We start from the raw sequence: 19,681 nt of genomic DNA, 5'->3' as shown, positions 1-19,681 counted from the left end.
TGCACTCCAGCCTGGGTGACAGAGTGAGACTGTATCAAAAAATAAAAATAAAAATAAAAAATAAAAATCATGAATCTTGATTCAGATATAATTTTTCTTTCAACAAGTTCTGAATGTTTTAATTTAAAATTAATCACAATTCTGTATTGCTTTTAAGATTTTGTTTAAAAATGACACATTTCAAAATTAACCAAAGTATATTTCTGTTAGAGGTTAGTTTATCCACGTAACTTAAGAATAAACCACAGTGTAGCTCCCTTAACCAAAGAGCCAGGTTTTAATGACTGAAGTCAGTTGCCAGCAATGGACGTGCAGGTAACTATCGAAGAAGCTGTAACTACAAATCCCAAACTGCTTCTATCAATGGAAAAGCCCTTTGTTGAGTCACAAGCCTGAAACGAGGCATTGGCACACAGTCAATGAGGATGGTCTTTGACTTAGGAGGGAAGTGCCTCTGAGGGCACGAGGATCACAGTCTTCTCATCTAGGTGGTTTTCTATTTCATTGGTAGCATCTTCTTTATCACAATCCATCCAGCTGTTTACACAGAAAGTTAAAATGTGGAACTCAGGTGGCACTGCAGCTTTCTGCCAGAAGTAAACCAGTTTCTGTAATTCAGTAATAGCTGTAGAAGGCCAATATATTCCAGAGAAAAATGAAATCAAGAATTATATTGAAAACAGAGACCATTAAGTGCTCTAAATATGTTTCATTAATTATTTTACTCATTTTTCTGAAAACCTTCTTGCCTAATCAATGAAAAAGTCACTTCTCTCCTTATAATTGTATCTTAACATAGATATAGCGGGAATAAAATAATGGAAATAAAACCCTTCTAGTTTCCCCAATGTATACTACAACAGCAAAATGATTTTTTATTCATGATTTCTACTGCAGGATGGGAAGCAGGGGGGAAGTTCATGGGGGAAGGGGATGGTGGGAACAAAATGCCAGAACCAAACCACTGATACTTGAACAACACCTACTCCAAAAGCAAAACTACGAATAAAGAAGAAGGAGAGGAGAGGAAAGCAGAGAAGAGAGGAGAAAGGGAGGGGAGGGGAGAAAGGAGGGCACTCAAATAATTAATGCTACAGGTCTCAGACCTTTTAGAATCTTTAAAAGAAACAAATTATTGCTATCAACACGCACATTTCATTTTCCTTTCTTGTTTTTTATAATAGTCTCTACTTATTTGGAAAAAAAAAAAAAAAAGTAACTCAACATCTCAAATGATCTATAAATTCACAAGAAATACTCTGTCACTCAAGTTCTCACAGACAATGCCACACTGATGATGACCCCGGGCAATGCGCCCACGGCCGATTTGCTATCAGCTGCTTCTCTGTAACACAAACATTCTCCTTCATGAGTATAATCTCTTCTCACTATATCAGAGCTCACCAAGGTCCACATCTCTCACTCTGCCTCTGCTAGTCCCAAATATTTTTCTCCTTTAAGTGGAAAAAACCTAATTTTAAGTTCCGAAAATTCACTGGTTATTATGTTATTTGCCATGGGAGGGAGTATCTGTGAGGTGAGAGAGGATTAAGGAAAAACAAAAAGAACAAACCTAAATCTAAAATTGCAACATATACAGAAATTTATTTCCAAATTGAAGGGGGAAAGGAGAGAAGAGGAAGGTAGGGCACTAACCAAAGTCGTAAAGTCCAGGTTGGAACAAGGAACAAATCACTTTGGTTCCTGGAGCCAAACCTGAAGGGGAAACAGGCAGAAGGGAAGACAAAATGGGAAGTCTACAGTCAATGGGAATCTTTTTCTATCTCAATGATTTAGTTATAAATAGAGATTATTAGTCTTCTCTCTATACATGTAACAAATGCCAAACTTACTACCACGAAATTTCTAAAACTGACTTTTTCACATTTGTTAAAAAAGGTAAAAATCACACACTCTTCTTCCCTTCCTTCAGGTCAAGTTCTGAACTAAAATATTACATGTAACAACAGCTGGTCCTAACTTTTATACAAAGTGAAACTATATAGAGCTCCTTAGCCAACAGAAGGAGCTACATAATTTCTATTACACTTGCCTAGGCATGAGAAACTCAAAAGCAACTCAAAAGGAGCAAGTCCAGGGAAAGGAAAGCTATGAAGGAGAGAAAGACTAGCAGATAAACAAATACTCTGAAAAACTCCAATCTGCCATTCAAGTATTGGAAATACCCCAAAGGGGACAATGAATGGGATCTATTACAACAAAGTCAGCAAAGTAAAATGCAAATCTCACACATGATAAATGGCCCTGATAGGCTGTTTGCTGAAAAGACCTAAGGCTAGTGATTCAGTCCACAATTCCTTTTGGACCCTAAAGAAGGGGTTCATATAAAAGTCATACTTTTCTTTTTGCAATTTTCTCTTGGTTGTCTTCAGAGAATAGTCACTTGCTTCTTTCATTCAGGTTATGCAGACCATTTCTTTAAACCCCAAAAAGAGTAATAATTTTCATATACTAAAAGGCTTCTTGTAGAAAATGGAAAAAAGAATATGAGGCCACAGCAGTGATGTTAACGGTTACTCTTCATCGCTTCTTTAGCTGCCATGATCAGTGGTGTCAAGCTAGATAATGGTTTGGCCAGTTTCAAGAAAGGATGCTGCCAGAAAGAAGGGGAAAAATAAATGTGTAAGTGCTATTCATCAGGTTAGAAACAAAATAATTTTGTTCAATTAAGCCCCAAAGACTACTTGTCAATCATAATTTATTTAATAAACTAAACACATATTAACACCTTCATAAGACTAACATAATCAATGCATTACTTTCAGAGTTGAATGAAAGCAGAATCATTTCAGTTTGACAAATATACACAAATATACGCAAGCCAGCAATAAACAGGTCTGAGGACTGTAAACAGGTCCGAGGACCGACACTACACGCAGACTGTAAACAGGTCCGAGGACCGACACTAGGCGCAGACTGTAAACAGGTCTGAGGATTGATACTATGCACAAACTGCACACTGTGGTATTGTCAGAATTTTAATTCCAGCAGATGAACCCCCCTTTTTAATACTTTAAGTTCTAGGGTACATGTGCACAACGTGCAGGTTTGTTACATATGTATACATGTGCCATGTTGGTGTGCTGCACCCATTAACTCATCATTTACATTAGGTATTTCTCCTAATGCTATTCCTCCCCCCTCCCCGCTGCACCATGACAGGCCCCCGTGTGTGATGTTCCCCACCCTGTGTCCAACTCATTGCTCAACTCCCACTTATGAGAACATGCGGTGTTTCGTTTTCTGTTCCTGTGTTAGTTTGCTCAGAATGATAGGATGAAACCCTAAATTGCAGCAGCTGCCATACCGCTAGTGATCAATGAATAGTGAAATCTAATTATTAGCCCTAGGAAAATTTTCTGTTGGTTACCAAGAGTCAACTATTCCCCCAAATGAAATCATTTTTAAATTTACCTGTAATAATTCTTTGGCTGAACCCCTTTTTTCCACATCCATTTCCAAACATCGATTTAAGAAATCTCGAAATATTGGGGAAAGTTTCTCTGGATTCTGAAGCTCTGGGGTTCCATTAGTTGCTATTAGGTACAAGGCCTAAAAATAGAAGAACATCTTTGATCCACTTAAGATAGCTCAGCACGGCCGGTCACGGTGGCTCACGCCTATAATCCCAGCACTTTGGGAGGCTGAGGCAGGTGGATCACAAGGTCAGGAGATCGAGACCACCCTGGCTAATACGGTGAAACCCCGTCTCTACTAAAAATACAAAAAAATTAGCCGGGCGTGATGGCGGGCGCCTGTAGTCCCAGCTACTCGGGAGGCTGAGGCAGGAGAATGGCGTGAACCCAGGAGGCAGAGGTTGCAGTAAGCCAAGATCCGGCCACTGCACTCCAGTCTGGGCAACAGAGAGAGACTCTGTCTCAAAAAAAGAAAAGGATAGCTCAGCACAGTCACAGAGCCATGAATAAAGTCTATGAACTTTTCTTCTTTAAAGAAAATCATCATAAAATACTAAACTGGGCTTATCATTATCTCATTTAAACTTAGATTTGATACTTTCCTCTTATTTTTAGATGTTACATTTCTCTAAGTTATTCTTCCAAAATTAGATTCACATTTGGTTTTTCTTTAGTTATAAATGCGATGCATATTGCTTTTGTTTTGTTTTGTTTTTTTGTTGAGACAGTCTCACTCTGTCACCAAGGCTGGAGTGCAGTGGTGCAATCTTGGCTCACTGCAACCTCTGCCTCCCGGGTTCAAGTGATTCTCCTGCCTCAGCCTCCGGAGTAGCTGGGATTACAGATGCCACTATGACCAGCTAATCTTTGTATTTTTAGTAGAGATGGGGTTTCACCATATTGGTCAGGCTGGTCTTGAACTCTTGACTTCAAGTGATCCATCTGCCTCGGCCTCCCAAAGTGCTAGGATTACAGGCGTGAGCCACTGTGCCCAGTCCATATTGCTTTAAAAAATAAAACAATGTTAATAATTAAAAATAACCACAATCTCACCATTGATCATCCTGCTTAGTTTTCTCAAATTTTTTTCAAGTCATACGTATCATTTTAAAAAATGAGATTTGTGAAGACTTAAAAAAAAAATTAGGCTGGGCATGGTGGCCCATGCCTGTAATCCTAGCACTCTAAGATGCTGAGACAAGTGGATTGCCTGAGCTCAGAAGCTCGAGACCAGGCTGGGCAACATGGCAAAACCCCATTGCTACTGAAAATTCAAAAAAAAAAAAAAAAAAAAAAAAAAAAATTAGCTGGGTGTGGTGGCACACGCCTGTAGTTCCAGTTACTTGGGAGGCTGAGGCAGAACGCTTGAATGTGGGAGGTGGAGGTTGCAGTGAGTGGAGATTGCACCCTGAACTCCAGCCTGGGCAACAGAGCAAGACTCTGTCTCAAAAATGAAAACCAAAAACAAATTATCCCAGGTCATCATTACTAGTAACTACCTAGATCTATAAAACTACTGTAATGGCTTAAGGAAACACTGCCTTATATGAATGTTTCCTAATTTAATCAACTCCCTTTAGAAAATCCTTATGTAGTTCTAATTATTTCCTCTACAGTTCTATACATTTAATTAATTTATTTATTTTTGAGACAGAGTCTGGCTCTGTGGCCCAGACTGGAATGCAATGGTGCAATCTCAGCTCAATGCAACCTTCACCTCCTGAGTTCAAGCGATTCTCCTGCCTCAGTCTTCCGAGTAGTTAATTTTTTTGTATTTTCAGTAGAGACAGCATTTCACTATGTTGGACAGGCTGGTCTTAAACTCCCGACCTTGTGATCCACCTGCCTTGGCCTCGCAAAATGCTGGGATTACAGGTGTCAGCCACTGCATCCAGCCTATTTTTCTTTTGAGACACAGTCTCGCTCTGTTGCCCAGGCTGGAGTGCAGTGGCATGATCTCAGCACACGGCAACCTCTGCCTCCCGGGTTCCAGCAATTCTCGCATCTCAGCCTCCTGAGTAGCTGCAGGTACAGGCAGGCACCACTATGACCGACTAATTTTTGTATTTTTAGTAGAGACGGGGTTTCACCACGTTGGCCAGGTTGGTCTCAAACTCCTGACCTCAAGGGATCTGCCCACCTTGGCCTCCCAAGTGCTGAGATTACAGGTGTGAGCCACTGCACCTGGTCCTGAATTATTATTTTTAATTGACTATTTTTTTTTTTAGAAGTTTTAGGTTTACAGGAAATTGAGCAGAGAGTACAGAGTTCCCACACGCAGCCTCCCTCATGTGGAGTGTTACTATTATCTGCATTATTACACTATGGGACACTTGTTACTAATGAACCAATACTGATACGTTTCTATTAAACTAAAGCCCTCAGTTTACATTAGGGTTCACTGTGTATTACATTATATAGTCCTATGGCTTTTTTGTTTTGTTTTTAGTTTTCTTATGCAGTCTCGATATGTTGCCCAGACTGGCCTTGAACTCCTGGGCTCAAGAGATGCTCCTGCTTCAGCCTTTCAAGTAGCGGGGACTACGGGTGTGCACCACCGTGCCTAGTTGTTCCATGGGTTTTGAAAATGAACACTGTCCAGTGTCCACCATTATAATATCATACAAAGTAACTTCAGTGCCCAAAAAACTCCCCGTGCTTCATCTACTCCTCCTCTCTACCCTCCGGCCCTGCCAAACCCCATAGCCACTGATCGTTTTCATTTTTACTCTCTCTAGTTGAAACAATACGTAGCCTTTTTAGACTGGGTTCTTTCACTAAGCAATATGCATTTAAAGTTCTTACAACTGAAATGCAGTTGTAAGACTGTTTTAATGAGCTTGTGTGGTAATTCTTTTATCTGTGCCAGTTCTGTGTCTGTTTCAGTTGACTGGATGTTTTTCTCATTATAGTCTGCATTCGCCTGCTCCTTTGCCTATCTGGTAAACTTTGACTGGATGTCTGGGTGCTTGCTGGGTCCTGGCTACTTCTGTATTCCTACAAATATGCTTTTTCCCCCCTTTAGGCAGATAAAATCTTGTTTTATTTGAATGACTGGATCTATGTAATCACCAAGATCCGCTATGTATAGACAAGAGAGGGAGACCTTTATTCTTAGTTTCTTCCTCCTGGGACAGTCTTAATGACTTTCTCCTTCTTGGACCAGTGCTTTCCTGGTCTTAGACCCACGTGCCCTGGCCTGGTCAACCAGAAGCTTCTTGAGGCCTTGTCTATATTCAGCATGGAATCAGTTCCCAAAGAACCTGCTTGTTTTTGAACATGTCCCCCCTTCACTTCATGTACATGTAAAGGCCAATCTTCGTGGATTCACAGTGTCTTCTGAGCAGCTGGGACGGAATTCTCGTCTTCCTCATCCATGTTGCCTTTTTGGTAATTTGTGCATTAGCAGTTATGCCCATATGCCTGTGGGCCAAGGTGGTTTTTTTGTTTTTGAGACAGAATCTCTCTGCCGCCCAGTTTCAAGCAATTCTCCCGCCTCAGCCTCCCGAGTAGCTGGGAATACAGGTGCCCGCCACGACGCCTGGCTCATTTTTGAATTTTTAGTAGAGACAAGGTTTCACCATGTTAGGCTGGTCACGCCTGACCTCAAGTGATCCGCCCACCTCAGCCTCCCAAAGTGCTGAGATTACAGGCGTGAGCCACCGCGCCCGACCAAGGGTTTTTTTTTTTTTTTTTGCGGGGGGCGGGGGATCCAGCCTGGGAATGGATAGTCACAGGCGTGCAGAAGATCAGCCCATCTTTGGAAAGCTTCTGGATCTGCTGATAGGAGCTGGCGCTGGTGATTTCACCAGTCTCACTGGGGTTCAAATATACCTTTTTGTCACAGTGAAGGCCACTGGAGGCGAGCCTCTTCTGAAGCCTAAGCGCACTCCTGGCTGTGGGCGCAGTCCTGTAATATTCTTCAGCTTTGTACAGGAAAGCAGTTAAGTTACTTGGGAACAGATCCCGTTGGTCTTCTCTCTCCCATGTAGACTCCTCTTTCAAAATACATCCAGAATCCCACCACTTTTTACCACCTCCGCTGATACCGTCCTGGTCGAGGCTATCATCACTGCTTGCCTGAATCATTACATCAGCCTCCTAACTGGTCTTCTGCTCTGCCTTTGCCTTCCTCAAGAATCTCTCAACAAAGTAGCCAGGGCAATCCTATTAAAACCTAAGGAGACCAACTTACTCCTCCGCTCAAATCTCTCTAACAGTTTCCCCATCTGGCCTCCAGTAAAAGCCAGAATCCTTCCAAGGGTCTCATAAGGCACTACAGCCTGGCCTGGTTTCTCTGCAGATCGACCGCACCTCTTGCTGTTTGTTCAGCAGAGGCCAGCTATGCTGAGGTCCGTCATCACCTCTTGATACACCAGGCACGCTCCTGCTTTAGGGCTTTTGCACGTGCTGTGCCTTCTGTTTAGAATCCTTTCCCCTTAGGTAAGTATTACTCTCGCACTTCCTGTGTCCAAATGTCACCTCACCTCAGTGAAGCCCTCCCTATGCATGCTTTTGATTTAATTTTAAAATTTATTTTTATTGTATTTTTTTGGAGACAGGGCCTAGCTGTCACCCAAGCTGGAGTGCAGTGATGTGAGAACAGCTCACGGCAGCCTCATCTTCCTTGGGCCCAAGTGACCCACCCACTGAGGCGGGATGGTCCCAGTTAGCTGTGACTACAGGCACACACTAACATGCTTGGCTAATTTTTAAAATTTTTTTTGTAGAGATGGGGTCTCACTATGTTGCCTAGGCTGGCCTTGAACTCCTAGGCTCAAGAAATCCTCCCACCTTGGCCGCCCAAAATACTGGGATGACAGGCATAAGCCACTGTGCCCAGCTCTCCAAGCACCTTTTGAAAGTAAACGCCCTAACCTCCTTCCTGCCAGTCTCAGCACTCAAGAGTCCATTCTTCAATATATTACACATTATTCTGTTTATTTGGTTTTTCTCTCTTTTCCCATTAGAATATAAGTTCTGTAAGAGCAGGAATTTGTGTGGGTTCTTTTAGACAGCCTTTTGAGTAGTGCTTAGCACACGGCAGGTACTCAAATCAATACTGGCTAAATGAATGAATGAAATTAGAGGACTTTAAACATCGCTCTGAAAAGTACCCTAATTAATCACCTCTAGAGAAGTACTTTAACTGCGCACATGAACTGGAATCTTTGGCAACGGGATGAAAAGCATTCAGGATACAGAGGGCCAGAATCTACTGCCATCTGTTATTCAGTTTCTTTCACTTAGCACCATACTTTGAAGGCTCAGTGCTGCAACACAGATTGGCACTTCCTTCCTATGACCAAATAATATTCCACTGTTCAGCAGGTTTGAATTATTTCCATTTTTAGTGTAAATAATTGAGGCTGCATGCAGGCTTTTGTATGGATGTATGATTGTAATTCTCTTGGCTCTGCTGTCTGTACCCAGCAGAGGAACTCTTAGGTCATCTGGTAATCCAGTATTCACTTCATACAGAATTGTCAAATTGTCTTCTAAGGCAGATGTACCATTTTATATTTTGCAATGAATAAGGGTTCCAGTTTATCTTCTCACCAACATTTATTTATTTATTTATGGAGACAGAGTTTTGCTTTGTTGCCCAGGATGGAGTGCAGTGGTGCGATCTTGGCTCACTGCAACCTCTGCCTCCCGGGTTCAAGCGATTCTCTTGCCTCAGCCTCCCAAGTAGCTGGGATTACAAGTGCCCACCACCGCACCCAGCTAATTCTGTATTTTTAGTAAAGATGGGGTTTCTCCATGTTGGTCAGGCTGATCTTGAACTCCCAACCTCGGCCTCCCAAAGTGCTGGGTTTACAGGTGTGAGCCACCGCACCTGGCCACCAACATTTATTATTGTCTTTTTGAGTATAACAATTCTAGTAGTTGGAAGTGTTATCCTGTTGGGGTGGGTTTTTTGCTGTTGTTGTTTTCTGAGATAGAGTCTCACCCTGTCGCCCAGGCTGGAGTGCAGTAGCTCTTGGCCACCTTGGCTCACCGCAACTGCCACCTCCTGGGTTCAAGCAATTCTCTTGCCTCAGCCACTGATTGTTGAGGTTCTGATTTACATTTCCTTAATAAGTGATAATGTCGAACCACATATGGTAATTTAAAAGAAAAAGAAGTGGCCAGGCACAGTGGCTCACACTTGTAATGCCAGCACTTTGGGAGGCCAAGGTGGGTGGATCAACTGAGGTCAAGAGTTTGAGACCAGCCTGACCCAACATGGAGAGACCCCGTCTCTATAAAAATACAATAATCAGCTGGGTGTGGTGGCACACACCCACAGTTCCAGCCACTTGGGAGGCTGAGGTAGGAGGATCGCTTGAACCTGAGAGGTGGAGGTTGCAGTGAGCTGAGATTGCGCCACTGCAATCTAGACTAGGCAACAGAGTGGGACCCTGTCTCAAAAAATCTTAAAACATAAAAGAAGGAGAAGGTTTAGAGGCAGGTGCTCCAAACTTCCTATGTAAAATACAAAACAATACAGCTTACTACTAAAAACCTACCAAGTCTTCACCTAGCACATTAATTTGTGACTCAGAAAGCAAATGATTTTCAGATGAAGAGTTAGGGGCAGAGACTAGGTTTTATCAACTTTCTACTTTAAATTCAAGAAAAATATTTACAAGGCTGGTGTTTAATTGATCTTACCCTCAAGGGATTTTCATTGAGGTATGGAGGCTCTCCTTCTACCATCTCAATAGCCATGATACCCAGAGACCATATGTCGACTTTGGGGCCATAAGCTTTCCGTGTAACCACCTCTGGTGCCATCCAGTATGGGGTTCCGACCATGGTACTGCGTTTGCTCTGCTCGGGGGTGATCTGGGCACAGAAACCAAAGTCAGCTACAAAACAAAACAAAACAGAACAGAGTTAATGGTTTCCACAGATCGTTTTAACAAAGGAGTTCACTTCAGATGATGTAATTAATTATATTTTGACTCTTCAGCCTCTTGTTTTTAAGGATTTTATTAATAAAGTAAACCAGAATGAGTTTAAAAACATTTTCATGATGTAACACACTCTCACATTTTACTTTTACTTGTCACAGAGTCCAAATTATCAGGAGGCCTTTTATTCTGAATAATTCATTCTCTCCTAAAAAATCTTTTTTTTTTTTTTTTTTTTTTCTGAGACGGAGTCTCGGTCTGTCTCCCGGGCTGGAGTGCAGTGGCGCAATCTCGGCTCACTGCAAGCTCCGCCTCCCGGGTTCACGCCATTCTCCTGCCTCAGCCTCCGGAGTAGCTGGGACTACAGGCGCCCACCACCGCGCCCGGCTAATTTTTGTATTTTTAGTAGAGACGGGGTTTCACTGTGTTGACCAGGATGGTCTCGATCTCCTGACCTCGTGATCCTCCCACCTCGGCCTCCCAAAGTGCTGGGATTACAGGCGTGAGCCACCGCGCCCGGCCCCTCCTAAAAAATCTAAGAGAACTGAAAGAGGTCCATGAACAAGTAAGCGAAGGCAGACGCCGAAACTAAAGGCAGTGATCAGGCAAAGGTCGAAGGTCAGGCCACGGAAACCACTTTGTCTTTGAATTCTGTTTAATTTTTTAAAATTTCCTGTAGAGAGGGAGTCTCCCTATGTTGCCTAGGCTGGTCTTGAACTCTTGGGCAACACAGGGAGGGATCTTCATACCTTGGCCTCCCAAAGTGTTGAGATTACAAGTGGGAGCCACCACACCCAGCTGTAAACTGTTTTTGAATAAAACAAACAGAAGCAGGCCGGGCGCGGTGGCTCACGCCTGTAATCCCAGCACTTTGGGAGGCCGAGACGGGCGGATCACGAGGTCAGGAGATCGAGACCATCCTGACTAACACGGTGAAACCCCGTCTCTACTAAAAATACAAAAATTAGCCGGGCGCGGTAGCGGGCGCCTGTAGTCCCAGCTACACGGGAGTCTGAGGCAGGAGAATGGCGTGAACCCGGGAGGCGGAGCTTGCAGTGAGTGGAGATCGAGCCACTGCACTCCAGCCTGGGCGACAGAGCGAGACTCCATCTCAAAAAAAAAAAAAAAAAACAAAAAAAAAAAAAAAAACGAAGCTAGAGTCACTAAACATCCATCATCTCAGCAGAGAGCCTAGAAAAAGAACACACTGAACTGCACCAAGCGATGAGTTCGCCGCCCGTGCTACCTTCTCAGCCATCTCACCTGGAACAGAGGCGCAGGACGCCTGGTATAGTACTCAATATTCATTTAGTGGAAAAGTCAGGATTCGTATTTAGAATTCTTTCTTATGCTGTTCAACCCATTCTACTCCATATGTGACTACTGTTAAAATTTAGGTTTGTAAGCTTTAGACTGTTGGTTACGCATGTACATATATGCATGAATAAAATCTATGAACTGTTTGGTTTGCATTATCAATCAGGATATTCTGTAAACTTTTGTAAAACCTTTTTTTTAAAGAGACCTTTCCGTATCAGTACATTTATCTGCCTACTTAAACATTTTTTATTTTTAAATTTTTTGTCACAGTGTTTCACTCCGTTGCCCATGCTAAGTGCAGTAGAGCAATTTCAGCTCACTGCAACCTCTGCCTCCTGTGCTCAAGCCATCCTCCTACCCCAGCCTCCCAAGTAGCTGGGATTAGAGGCGTCTGCCACCATGCCCAGCTAACTGTTGTATTTTTAGTAGAGATGGAGTCTTGCCATGTTGCTCAGTCTAGTCTCGAACTCCTGGGCTCAAGCAATCCACCTGCCTCAGCCTCCCAAAGTGCTGGGATTTTTTTTTTTTTTTGAGACGGAGTCTCGTGGCCCGGGCTGGAGTGCAGTGGCCAGATCTCAGCTCACTGCAAGCTCCGCCTCCTGGGTTTACGCCATTCTCCTGCCTCAGCCTCCCGAATAGCTGGGACTACAGGCGCCCGCCACCTCGCCCGGCTAGTTTTTTTTTTTTTTGCATTTTTTTAGTAGAGACGGGGTTTCACCGTGTTAGCCAGGATGGTCTCGATCTCCTGACCTCGTGATCCGCCCGCCTCGGCCTCCCAAAGTGCTGGGATTACAGGCTTGAGCCACCGCGCCCGGCCAGTGCTGGGATTACAGGCGTGAGCCACTGCACCTGGCCTGCGTCATCTTAAAAACTACACAGAGGGCTGGGCGCGGTGGCTCACGCCTGTAATCCCAGCACTTTAGGAGGCCGAGGCGGGCGGATCACGAGGTCAGGAGATCGAGACCATCCTGGCTAACACGGTGAAACCCCGTCTCTACTAAAAATATAAAAAACTAGCTGGGTGTGGCGGCGGGCACCTGTAGTCCCAGCTACTCTGGAGGCAGAGGCAGGACAATGGCGTGAACCCGGGAGGCAGAGCTTGCAGTGAGCGGAGATCGCGCCACTGCACTCCAGCCCGGGTGACAGAGCGAGACTCTGTCTCAAAACAAAAAAAAAACAACAAACAAACAAAAAAAACTACACAGAATATAAAAATATAATAATCTATTTAATTTATTCTCTTACTGCTCAACACTTAAGATAGTTTTGGTTTTTCTTTGCAATACTGCAGAGAACATCCTTGTACTTACTGTGGTATGTAAGTTCAGAAATTCTACAGGAGAGAATTCTAAAAGAGTAACAGTTAGGTCAAATAATATTTATAGCTAAAATGAGTACTTAAAACAACCCAGGTACTGTTTAAGTACCTTATAAGAATTAAAATATTTAATCCTCATGGTAACCCTACGAGAAAGGTACATTTATTATTATAATTATTCCCATTTTACAAATAGGAAAACGGAGGCACAAAAACAACTTATCCAAGGTTATTCACCGAGTAAATGGCAGAGCCAGGAAAAAAAAAATGTCATTCAAAAGTTTAATTCAGTTGCATGTGTATTCATCAAAAATGAATGAGAGCGTGCCCATTAAGATTACTTAAAAATAAGCAATCATGGCCGGGCATGGTGGCTCACGCCTGTAATCCCAGCACTTTGGGAGACTGAGGCGGGCAGATCACCTGAGTTCAGGAGCTCGAGACCAGCCTGACCAACGTGGAGAAACTCCATCTCTACTAAAAATACAAAAATCAGATGGGTGTGGTGGGGCGCGCCTGTAATCCCAGCTACTCAGAAGGCTGAGGTGGGAGAATTGCTTCAACCCAGGAGGCGGAGGTTGCAGTGAGCCGAGATCGCGCCGTTGCACTCCAGCCTGGGTGACAAGAGCAAAACTCCGTCTCAAAAGAAAAGACATTACCTAAAAACGTCGCATCTAGTGGTAATTATTAGGTAATGTCTTATCTAGCTAGTCCTTTCTCTGGCACTGATTAGTTAAAACCCTCAGAGTATCACTCAGTTTTCAAAGGTCTTACCTCTTCCTATATTAAATCATTATTAATCCTTGCATTGGTCAAGAAACGTTTTTAATTAAACAAAAGGCAGAAACTTAAAATAAAAAATAGTGGTTTGTCCATTTGTTACTCACTGAGCTTAACCGATCCTTCCATTCCCAAAAGGACATTGTCGCTTTTGATGTCTCTGTGGATCACTTGATTAGCATGTAAAAACTCCAACGCCTGCAAACACTGAACAGAAGAAAAACACCTCTTCATGAAATAGTCCCTGAAAAGACACAGGGAGGTTCCCGTACAGTAGTTATGGCCTGAGCACTGCTTCCAGTACCCAGAAAAGACCCACCAATACTTGTAGTTATAAAGAGAAAACATCCTCTCTTATATACAAAGTTATGAAAAGTAATTATATCTCCTCCTTAAAGTTTTATATAAGAAAATAAAATTTTTTGAAAAGTTAGTAGATGCCCTCCTATCCTCTGATCTTACTCAGGGACACTCTTGAGCTGGGTCTGTATAATTTCTTGCCTCCTGGCCGGGTAAGGCAGGTAGATCACTTGAGGGCAGGAGTTCAAGACCAGCCTGGCCAACATAACAAAACCCTATCTCTACTAAAAAATACAAAAATTAGCCAGGTGTGATGGCTCACTCTTGTAATCCCAGCACTTTGGGAGACCAAGGCAGGTGGATCATCTGAGGTCAGCAGTTCCAGACCAGCTGGGCCAACATGATGAAACCTTGTGTCTGCTAAAAATACAAAGAAAATAGCTGGGTGTGGTGGCACACACCTGTAACCACAGCTACTCAGAAGGCTGAGGTAGCAGAATTGCTTGAACCTGGGAGGCAGAGGTTGCAGTGAGCCGAGATCGCGTCACTGCACTCCAGCCTGGGAGACAGAGCAAGACTCCATCTCGGAAAAAAAAAAAGACAGAAAGAAAGAAAAATTAGTGAGGTGTGGTGCCTCAGGCCTGTAATCCCAGCTACTCGGGTGGCTGGGGCAGGAGAAGCCCTTGAATCTAGGAGGCAGAGGTTGCAGCAAGCTGAGATTGTGCCACTGCACTCCAGCCTGGGTGAGAGAGTGAGACTCAGTCTCAAAACAAAACAACAATAAAAAATTGCCTCTTTCAGGTTTAAATGCCTAAAGGTATACAACACTTAGTAAACATGCACAGGCTCTTCAGAAATCATTTCAACAGTAATGAAAAAAACTTGATCATTCCCATCTGAATGAGAGATACTCGAAGGCTAGTCAATGTGAGCCACTGAGAAGCGGTAAGATTCTGGGTGGCCGCTTCCATCTGGCTGTTCATCAGAGACAAGATGTTCTTCTTCAGTGACGGATTTTAATTCAGCTGCATCTACAACTTGGACATGAATGACGAAAGAATAGCTTTCCCCTTACACCATATTCCAGAGAGCACCGAGTCACAAAGTAGGCGCAAACTCTTCACTTCCTTACAAACGAGAACGAGATGATGTTTAAAACATCTGCCCACTCTGGTGTTTTTGAATATAAACTACGGGTGTAAGTTGGCTGTGCTTTTATTTCTTACTCCCATCACAGGAGAACAAAGTCAGCACAACTAAAAATCTCATCCAAAATCTTCTACTATTCATTCAAGGAAAACCAGACAAATTGGGTGTTATACCACAATATATTTACCAGGAAATAATCAGATACAAAGCTCCAGAAAATATTTGTACAAATAAATAGAAAGAAAACTGTCACAATTAAAAAGTTCTGGCACACAAAAGAAAACTCAAATTAGAGGAACTCCCAAAATTAATTTTTATATAGATTACAAAGAAATCTGTAGAAAAAACAAAATTAAGTATAAATAGGTAAATTATTGTTTTCATCAGCTTTCCAGTGACCAAGCATCCATTGTTAAGGAATATCATATGCTATTAATATTCTATTCAAGAGTTCTTATTTCCTCCCTTCAACCAAAGAGGTACTATTCCTCAGGTAGAACATAATTCAGAATTAAAATTTTCAAAGAATTTTTTTTTTTTTTTTTTTTTTGAGACGGAGTCTCGCTCTGTCGCCCAGGCTGGAGTGCAGTGGCCGGATCTCAGCTCACTGCAAGCTCCACCTCCCAGGTTTACGCCATTCTCCTGCCTCAGCCTCCCGAGTAGCTGGGACTACAGGCGCCGCCACCTCGCCCGGCTAGTTTTTTGTATTTTTTAGTAGAGACGGGGTTTCACCGGGTTAGCCAGGATGGTCTCGATCTCCTGACATCGTGATCCACCCATCTCGGCCTCCCAAAGTGCTGGGATTACAGGCTTGAGCCACCACGCCCAGCCTCAAAGAATATTTTTAACACCTTAAGATGACAGATGGAAAAGGGAAATATATATGTATCATCCTTACATGAACAAAGTTTGTAATTCACATGTCCCTGAAGAACTGTTGAAGCCAAATCACAGAAAACACAATACAGTCCTACAAGCTTAAAATTCTGCCCTTTGTGACAGTGATTCCTATGATATTAGAAATTTCAATGACAATAAGCAAACCATTAGCCCAAAACTTATCTGTAGAAAAAGCTGAGATACAGGTGGGAAAAAGAAGGCCTATTTTTGGCTTAAATTGGCAATTTGGCAGAATTCTACTGGCTTAAGCTAATAGTATGTCTAGAAATTCATTAATGAATATAAAGAAATAACCAGTTTCTTCACCATTAGTGAACTCAATGAAGCTAGGCACAGACTTATTGATACTTAAGGCGAGTAAGTGTCCTGCTTCACCTGAGATAGTTCTAGTTTCCGCTGTTGAGTGGTGCATTTCTTTCTTTCTTTTTTTTTGAGACAGTCTTGCTCTGTCGCCAGGCTGGAATGCAGTGGCGCGATCTCGGCTCACTGCAGCCTCCACCTCTTGGGTTCAAGTGATTGTCCTGCCTCAGCCTCCTGAGTAGCTGGGATTACAGGCATGCACCACCACACCCAGTTAATTTTTGTATTTTTAGTAGGGATGGGGTTTCACCATGTTGGCCAGGATGGCCTCTATCTCTTGACCTTGTGATCCGCCTGCCTCGGCCTTCCAAAGCGCTGGGATTACAGGCATGAGCCACTGCGCCTGGCCTCTTTTTTTGAGACAGACTCTTGCTCTGTCGCCAGGCTGGAGTGCTGTGGCACGATCTCAGCTCACTGCAATGTCTCCCTCCCCAGCTCAAGCGATTCTCCTGCCTCAGCCTCCCGAGTAGCTGGGATTACAGGCACGCGCCATCACGCCCAGCTAATTTTGTATTTTTAGTAGAGATGGGGTTTCACCATGTTTCCCAGGCTGGTCTCAAACTCCCGACCTCAGGGAATCTGCCTGCCTCGGCCTCCCAAAGTGCTAGGATTACCAGCATGAGCCACCACTTCCAGCTGAGCGGTGTATTTCTAATGGTATACACCCTTTTACTCTCAAAAGTGTCCTGTTTGGATGGTAAATGATCGTCATCACTCTACCGGAATTTCCTTGTGAATCTGGATCTTCAAAGGTCCACAATTCATTCCCAAATTATCTTATACCTGAAGGAAAGGGCTGAAATGCCTGTGTAGGATGAAATGGTATGGGGATGGAGTAACTTGTAGAGAATGTGTACAGAGAAAGCACTTCCCACAATAACAATTAACTGTGCAGAAAAAGTTCCTTTTGTTCACTTCTTGCTAACCACATATCACCATAACATATCAAGGAGGAGGCACACCTACCTCTCTGCATACGGCAGCAATCTGTGCTTCATCCATGCAGGTTTCTGTTACCACATCAGTGAGCGATCCACCAGCAAGGTATTCCATGACCACAAACAATTCATCTCCTACCAGGTAACTAAAAATACACATACCAAATACACTCACACTTACATTTTTTCTAAACACATGGTATCCTATGTTGAAGAATACAAATATTAAACACCCTAACAATGAAACTAGAGGGCTGGTAGCTTGAGAGTTAGGAAGAAAATTGGAAAGCTGCTATGTAACAGCACAGAAAAATAACTGAGGTTATGACCCTGAATCATTTTTAAGTTAGTTTGCCCACAACTGTAGTGTGAGTATGCACACAGATTCATTCTGATTAAAATAATCCTACAATATAGAAATTACTAGTCCCGTTTTAGAGATAAAGAGACAAAGGCTTGGAGAGGTTCGTGACTCATCCAAGGTCACACAGCTATTAACAGTAAGTAACAGAACCAGAATCTGAAGCCAAGCATCAACGATTCCAAAGCCCATGGCTTATCTTAACCACCCTACTATGCTGACTTGAAATGTTATTTCAAAAAGCAGGGAACTGTACCTGAAAAGTTTATTTTTTATTTTTTTTTTGAGATGGAGTCTTGCTCTGTTGCCAGGCTGGAGTGCAGTGGCGCAATCTCGGCTCACTGCAACCTCCGCCTCTTGGGTTCAAGCAATTCTCCTGCCTCAGCCTCCGGAGTAACTGGGACTACAGGTGCGTGGCACCATGGCCAGCTAATTTTTGTATTTTTAGTAGAGACGGGGTTTCACCATGTTGGCCAGGATGGTCTCGATCTCCTGACCTCATGATCCACCTGCCCTGGCCTCCCAAAGTGCTGGGAGTACAGGCATGAGCCACTGTGCCTGGCCTGAAAAGTTTATTTCTATGAACATGTTCTCCATAACTAGGGCTAAAGTCTCGAAATGTATTATCATTTCCTTATTCTAAACAAATTTAAATATGGAAGAAAATCACCTATAATCACCTCTATCTTCAATAAAACCACTGTTGTCATTTTCAACTAATCTTCTCTCATTCGTATATGTGACTGCTTTTTCAAGCGCAGTTGTAGTAATATACATCATTTTCTTTTTTTTTTTGAGAAGGAGTCTCACTGCGTTGCCCAGGCTGGAGTGCAGTGGTGCGACCTCAGCTCACTGCAACCTCCACCTCCCTGGTTCAAGCGATTCTCCTGCCTCAGCCTCCTGAGTAGCTGGGATTACAGGTGTGAGCCACTGCACCTGGCCAATATGCATCATTTTCAATTCTGCTTTTTGGTCTGTTATTTAACATTAATTCCTAAACTAAATGAGGTTTTGATAGACATACAATTTGTCCATAAAGGATAGCATTTGAAATAAAAATTGATCTACAAGTTTAAAAACCATGTGACCAGTCCCCTGTCAGTCACGACATGAATCACAGCCAACCATTCATGTTTTCACTTCAGGTCATTTGCAATGAATATAAACACCACCAGCTATGGCCTTCATTTAACTGCCTTCTCTCACTTGCCAAGTGATATCCTTGTAGAGAAGGACCTTCTAAAACTGCAGTGTGCTATTTTTACCTCTCCTCTTATTTCTCAGCATTGACAGTTTATTCTAAAGTGGCTAGCCAGCCCCCAAACCATGAGACTTAAAATTTCTACATTTTTATCCCAATGTTTAAGAAATAATCATATTGGCCGGGCGCGGTGGCTCAAGCCTGTAATCCCAGCACTTTGGGAGGCCGAGACGGGCGGATCACGAGGTCAGGAGATCGAGACCATCCTGGCTGACACGGTGAAACCCCGTCTCTACTTTAAAAAATACAAAAAACTAGCCGGGCGAGGTGGCGGCGCCTGTAGTCCCAGCTACTCGGGAGGCTGAGGCAGGAGAATGGCGTGAACCCGGGAGGCGGAGCTTGCAGTGAGCTGAGATCCGGCCACGGCACTCCAGCCTGGGCAGCAGAGCGAGACTCCGTCTCAAAAAAAAAAAAAAAAAAAAAAAAAAAAAAGAAAAAAAGAAATAATCATATTTACCTGTCCAAGAAGTTAACTATGTTGGGATTTTTTAATTCTTTCATCACCAGAATCTCATTAATGATCAATTCCTTCTTTGGCTGTTTCTGTAAATTAATCTGTTTGATAGCAACCTATAATGAAAACAGGATTGAAAAAAATCAGGTTTACGAATTCTCTTAGAAAATTACAAACACCAAGCAGTTAATAACTTACTTTACG

At 43.0% G+C, this 19,681-nt stretch overlaps 1 protein-coding gene across 2 annotated transcripts in view; it reads right to left on the bottom strand.

Annotated features, from left to right (window-relative positions):
- Window positions 1–258: 258 nt before the first annotated feature.
- The window catches only part of LOC105470983 (p21 (RAC1) activated kinase 2), a 95,348-nt gene continuing 75,925 nt past the window's right edge, over window positions 259–19,681 (bottom strand). Inside the window, exons 10-16 of one of the 2 annotated variants that reach the window (XR_011619498.1) lie at window positions 19,481–19,593; window positions 17,430–17,547; window positions 13,862–13,961; window positions 10,095–10,291; window positions 3,436–3,573; window positions 2,359–2,614; window positions 259–625 (exon numbers count right to left, since the gene is read on the bottom strand). Coding sequence is in view for 1 of the 2 variants with exons in the window: in XM_071090582.1 (XP_070946683.1) it covers window positions 2,528–2,614; window positions 3,436–3,573; window positions 10,095–10,291; window positions 13,862–13,961; window positions 17,430–17,547; window positions 19,481–19,593 (753 nt within the window). In the remaining variant the exon portion in view is untranslated. Of the gene's footprint in view, window positions 2,615–3,435; window positions 3,574–10,094; window positions 10,292–13,861; window positions 13,962–17,429; window positions 17,548–19,480; window positions 19,594–19,681 lie in introns of both variants that reach the window. The other variant, XM_071090582.1, reaches the window with a different exon arrangement.

The sequence above is a fragment of the Macaca nemestrina genome, chromosome 2 (assembly GCF_043159975.1).
Source record: "Macaca nemestrina isolate mMacNem1 chromosome 2, mMacNem.hap1, whole genome shotgun sequence".
NCBI lineage: Eukaryota > Metazoa > Chordata > Mammalia > Primates > Cercopithecidae > Macaca > Macaca nemestrina.
Note: the sequence above shows the minus strand (reverse complement) of the source record. Positions and strands in the feature narration are given on the sequence as shown.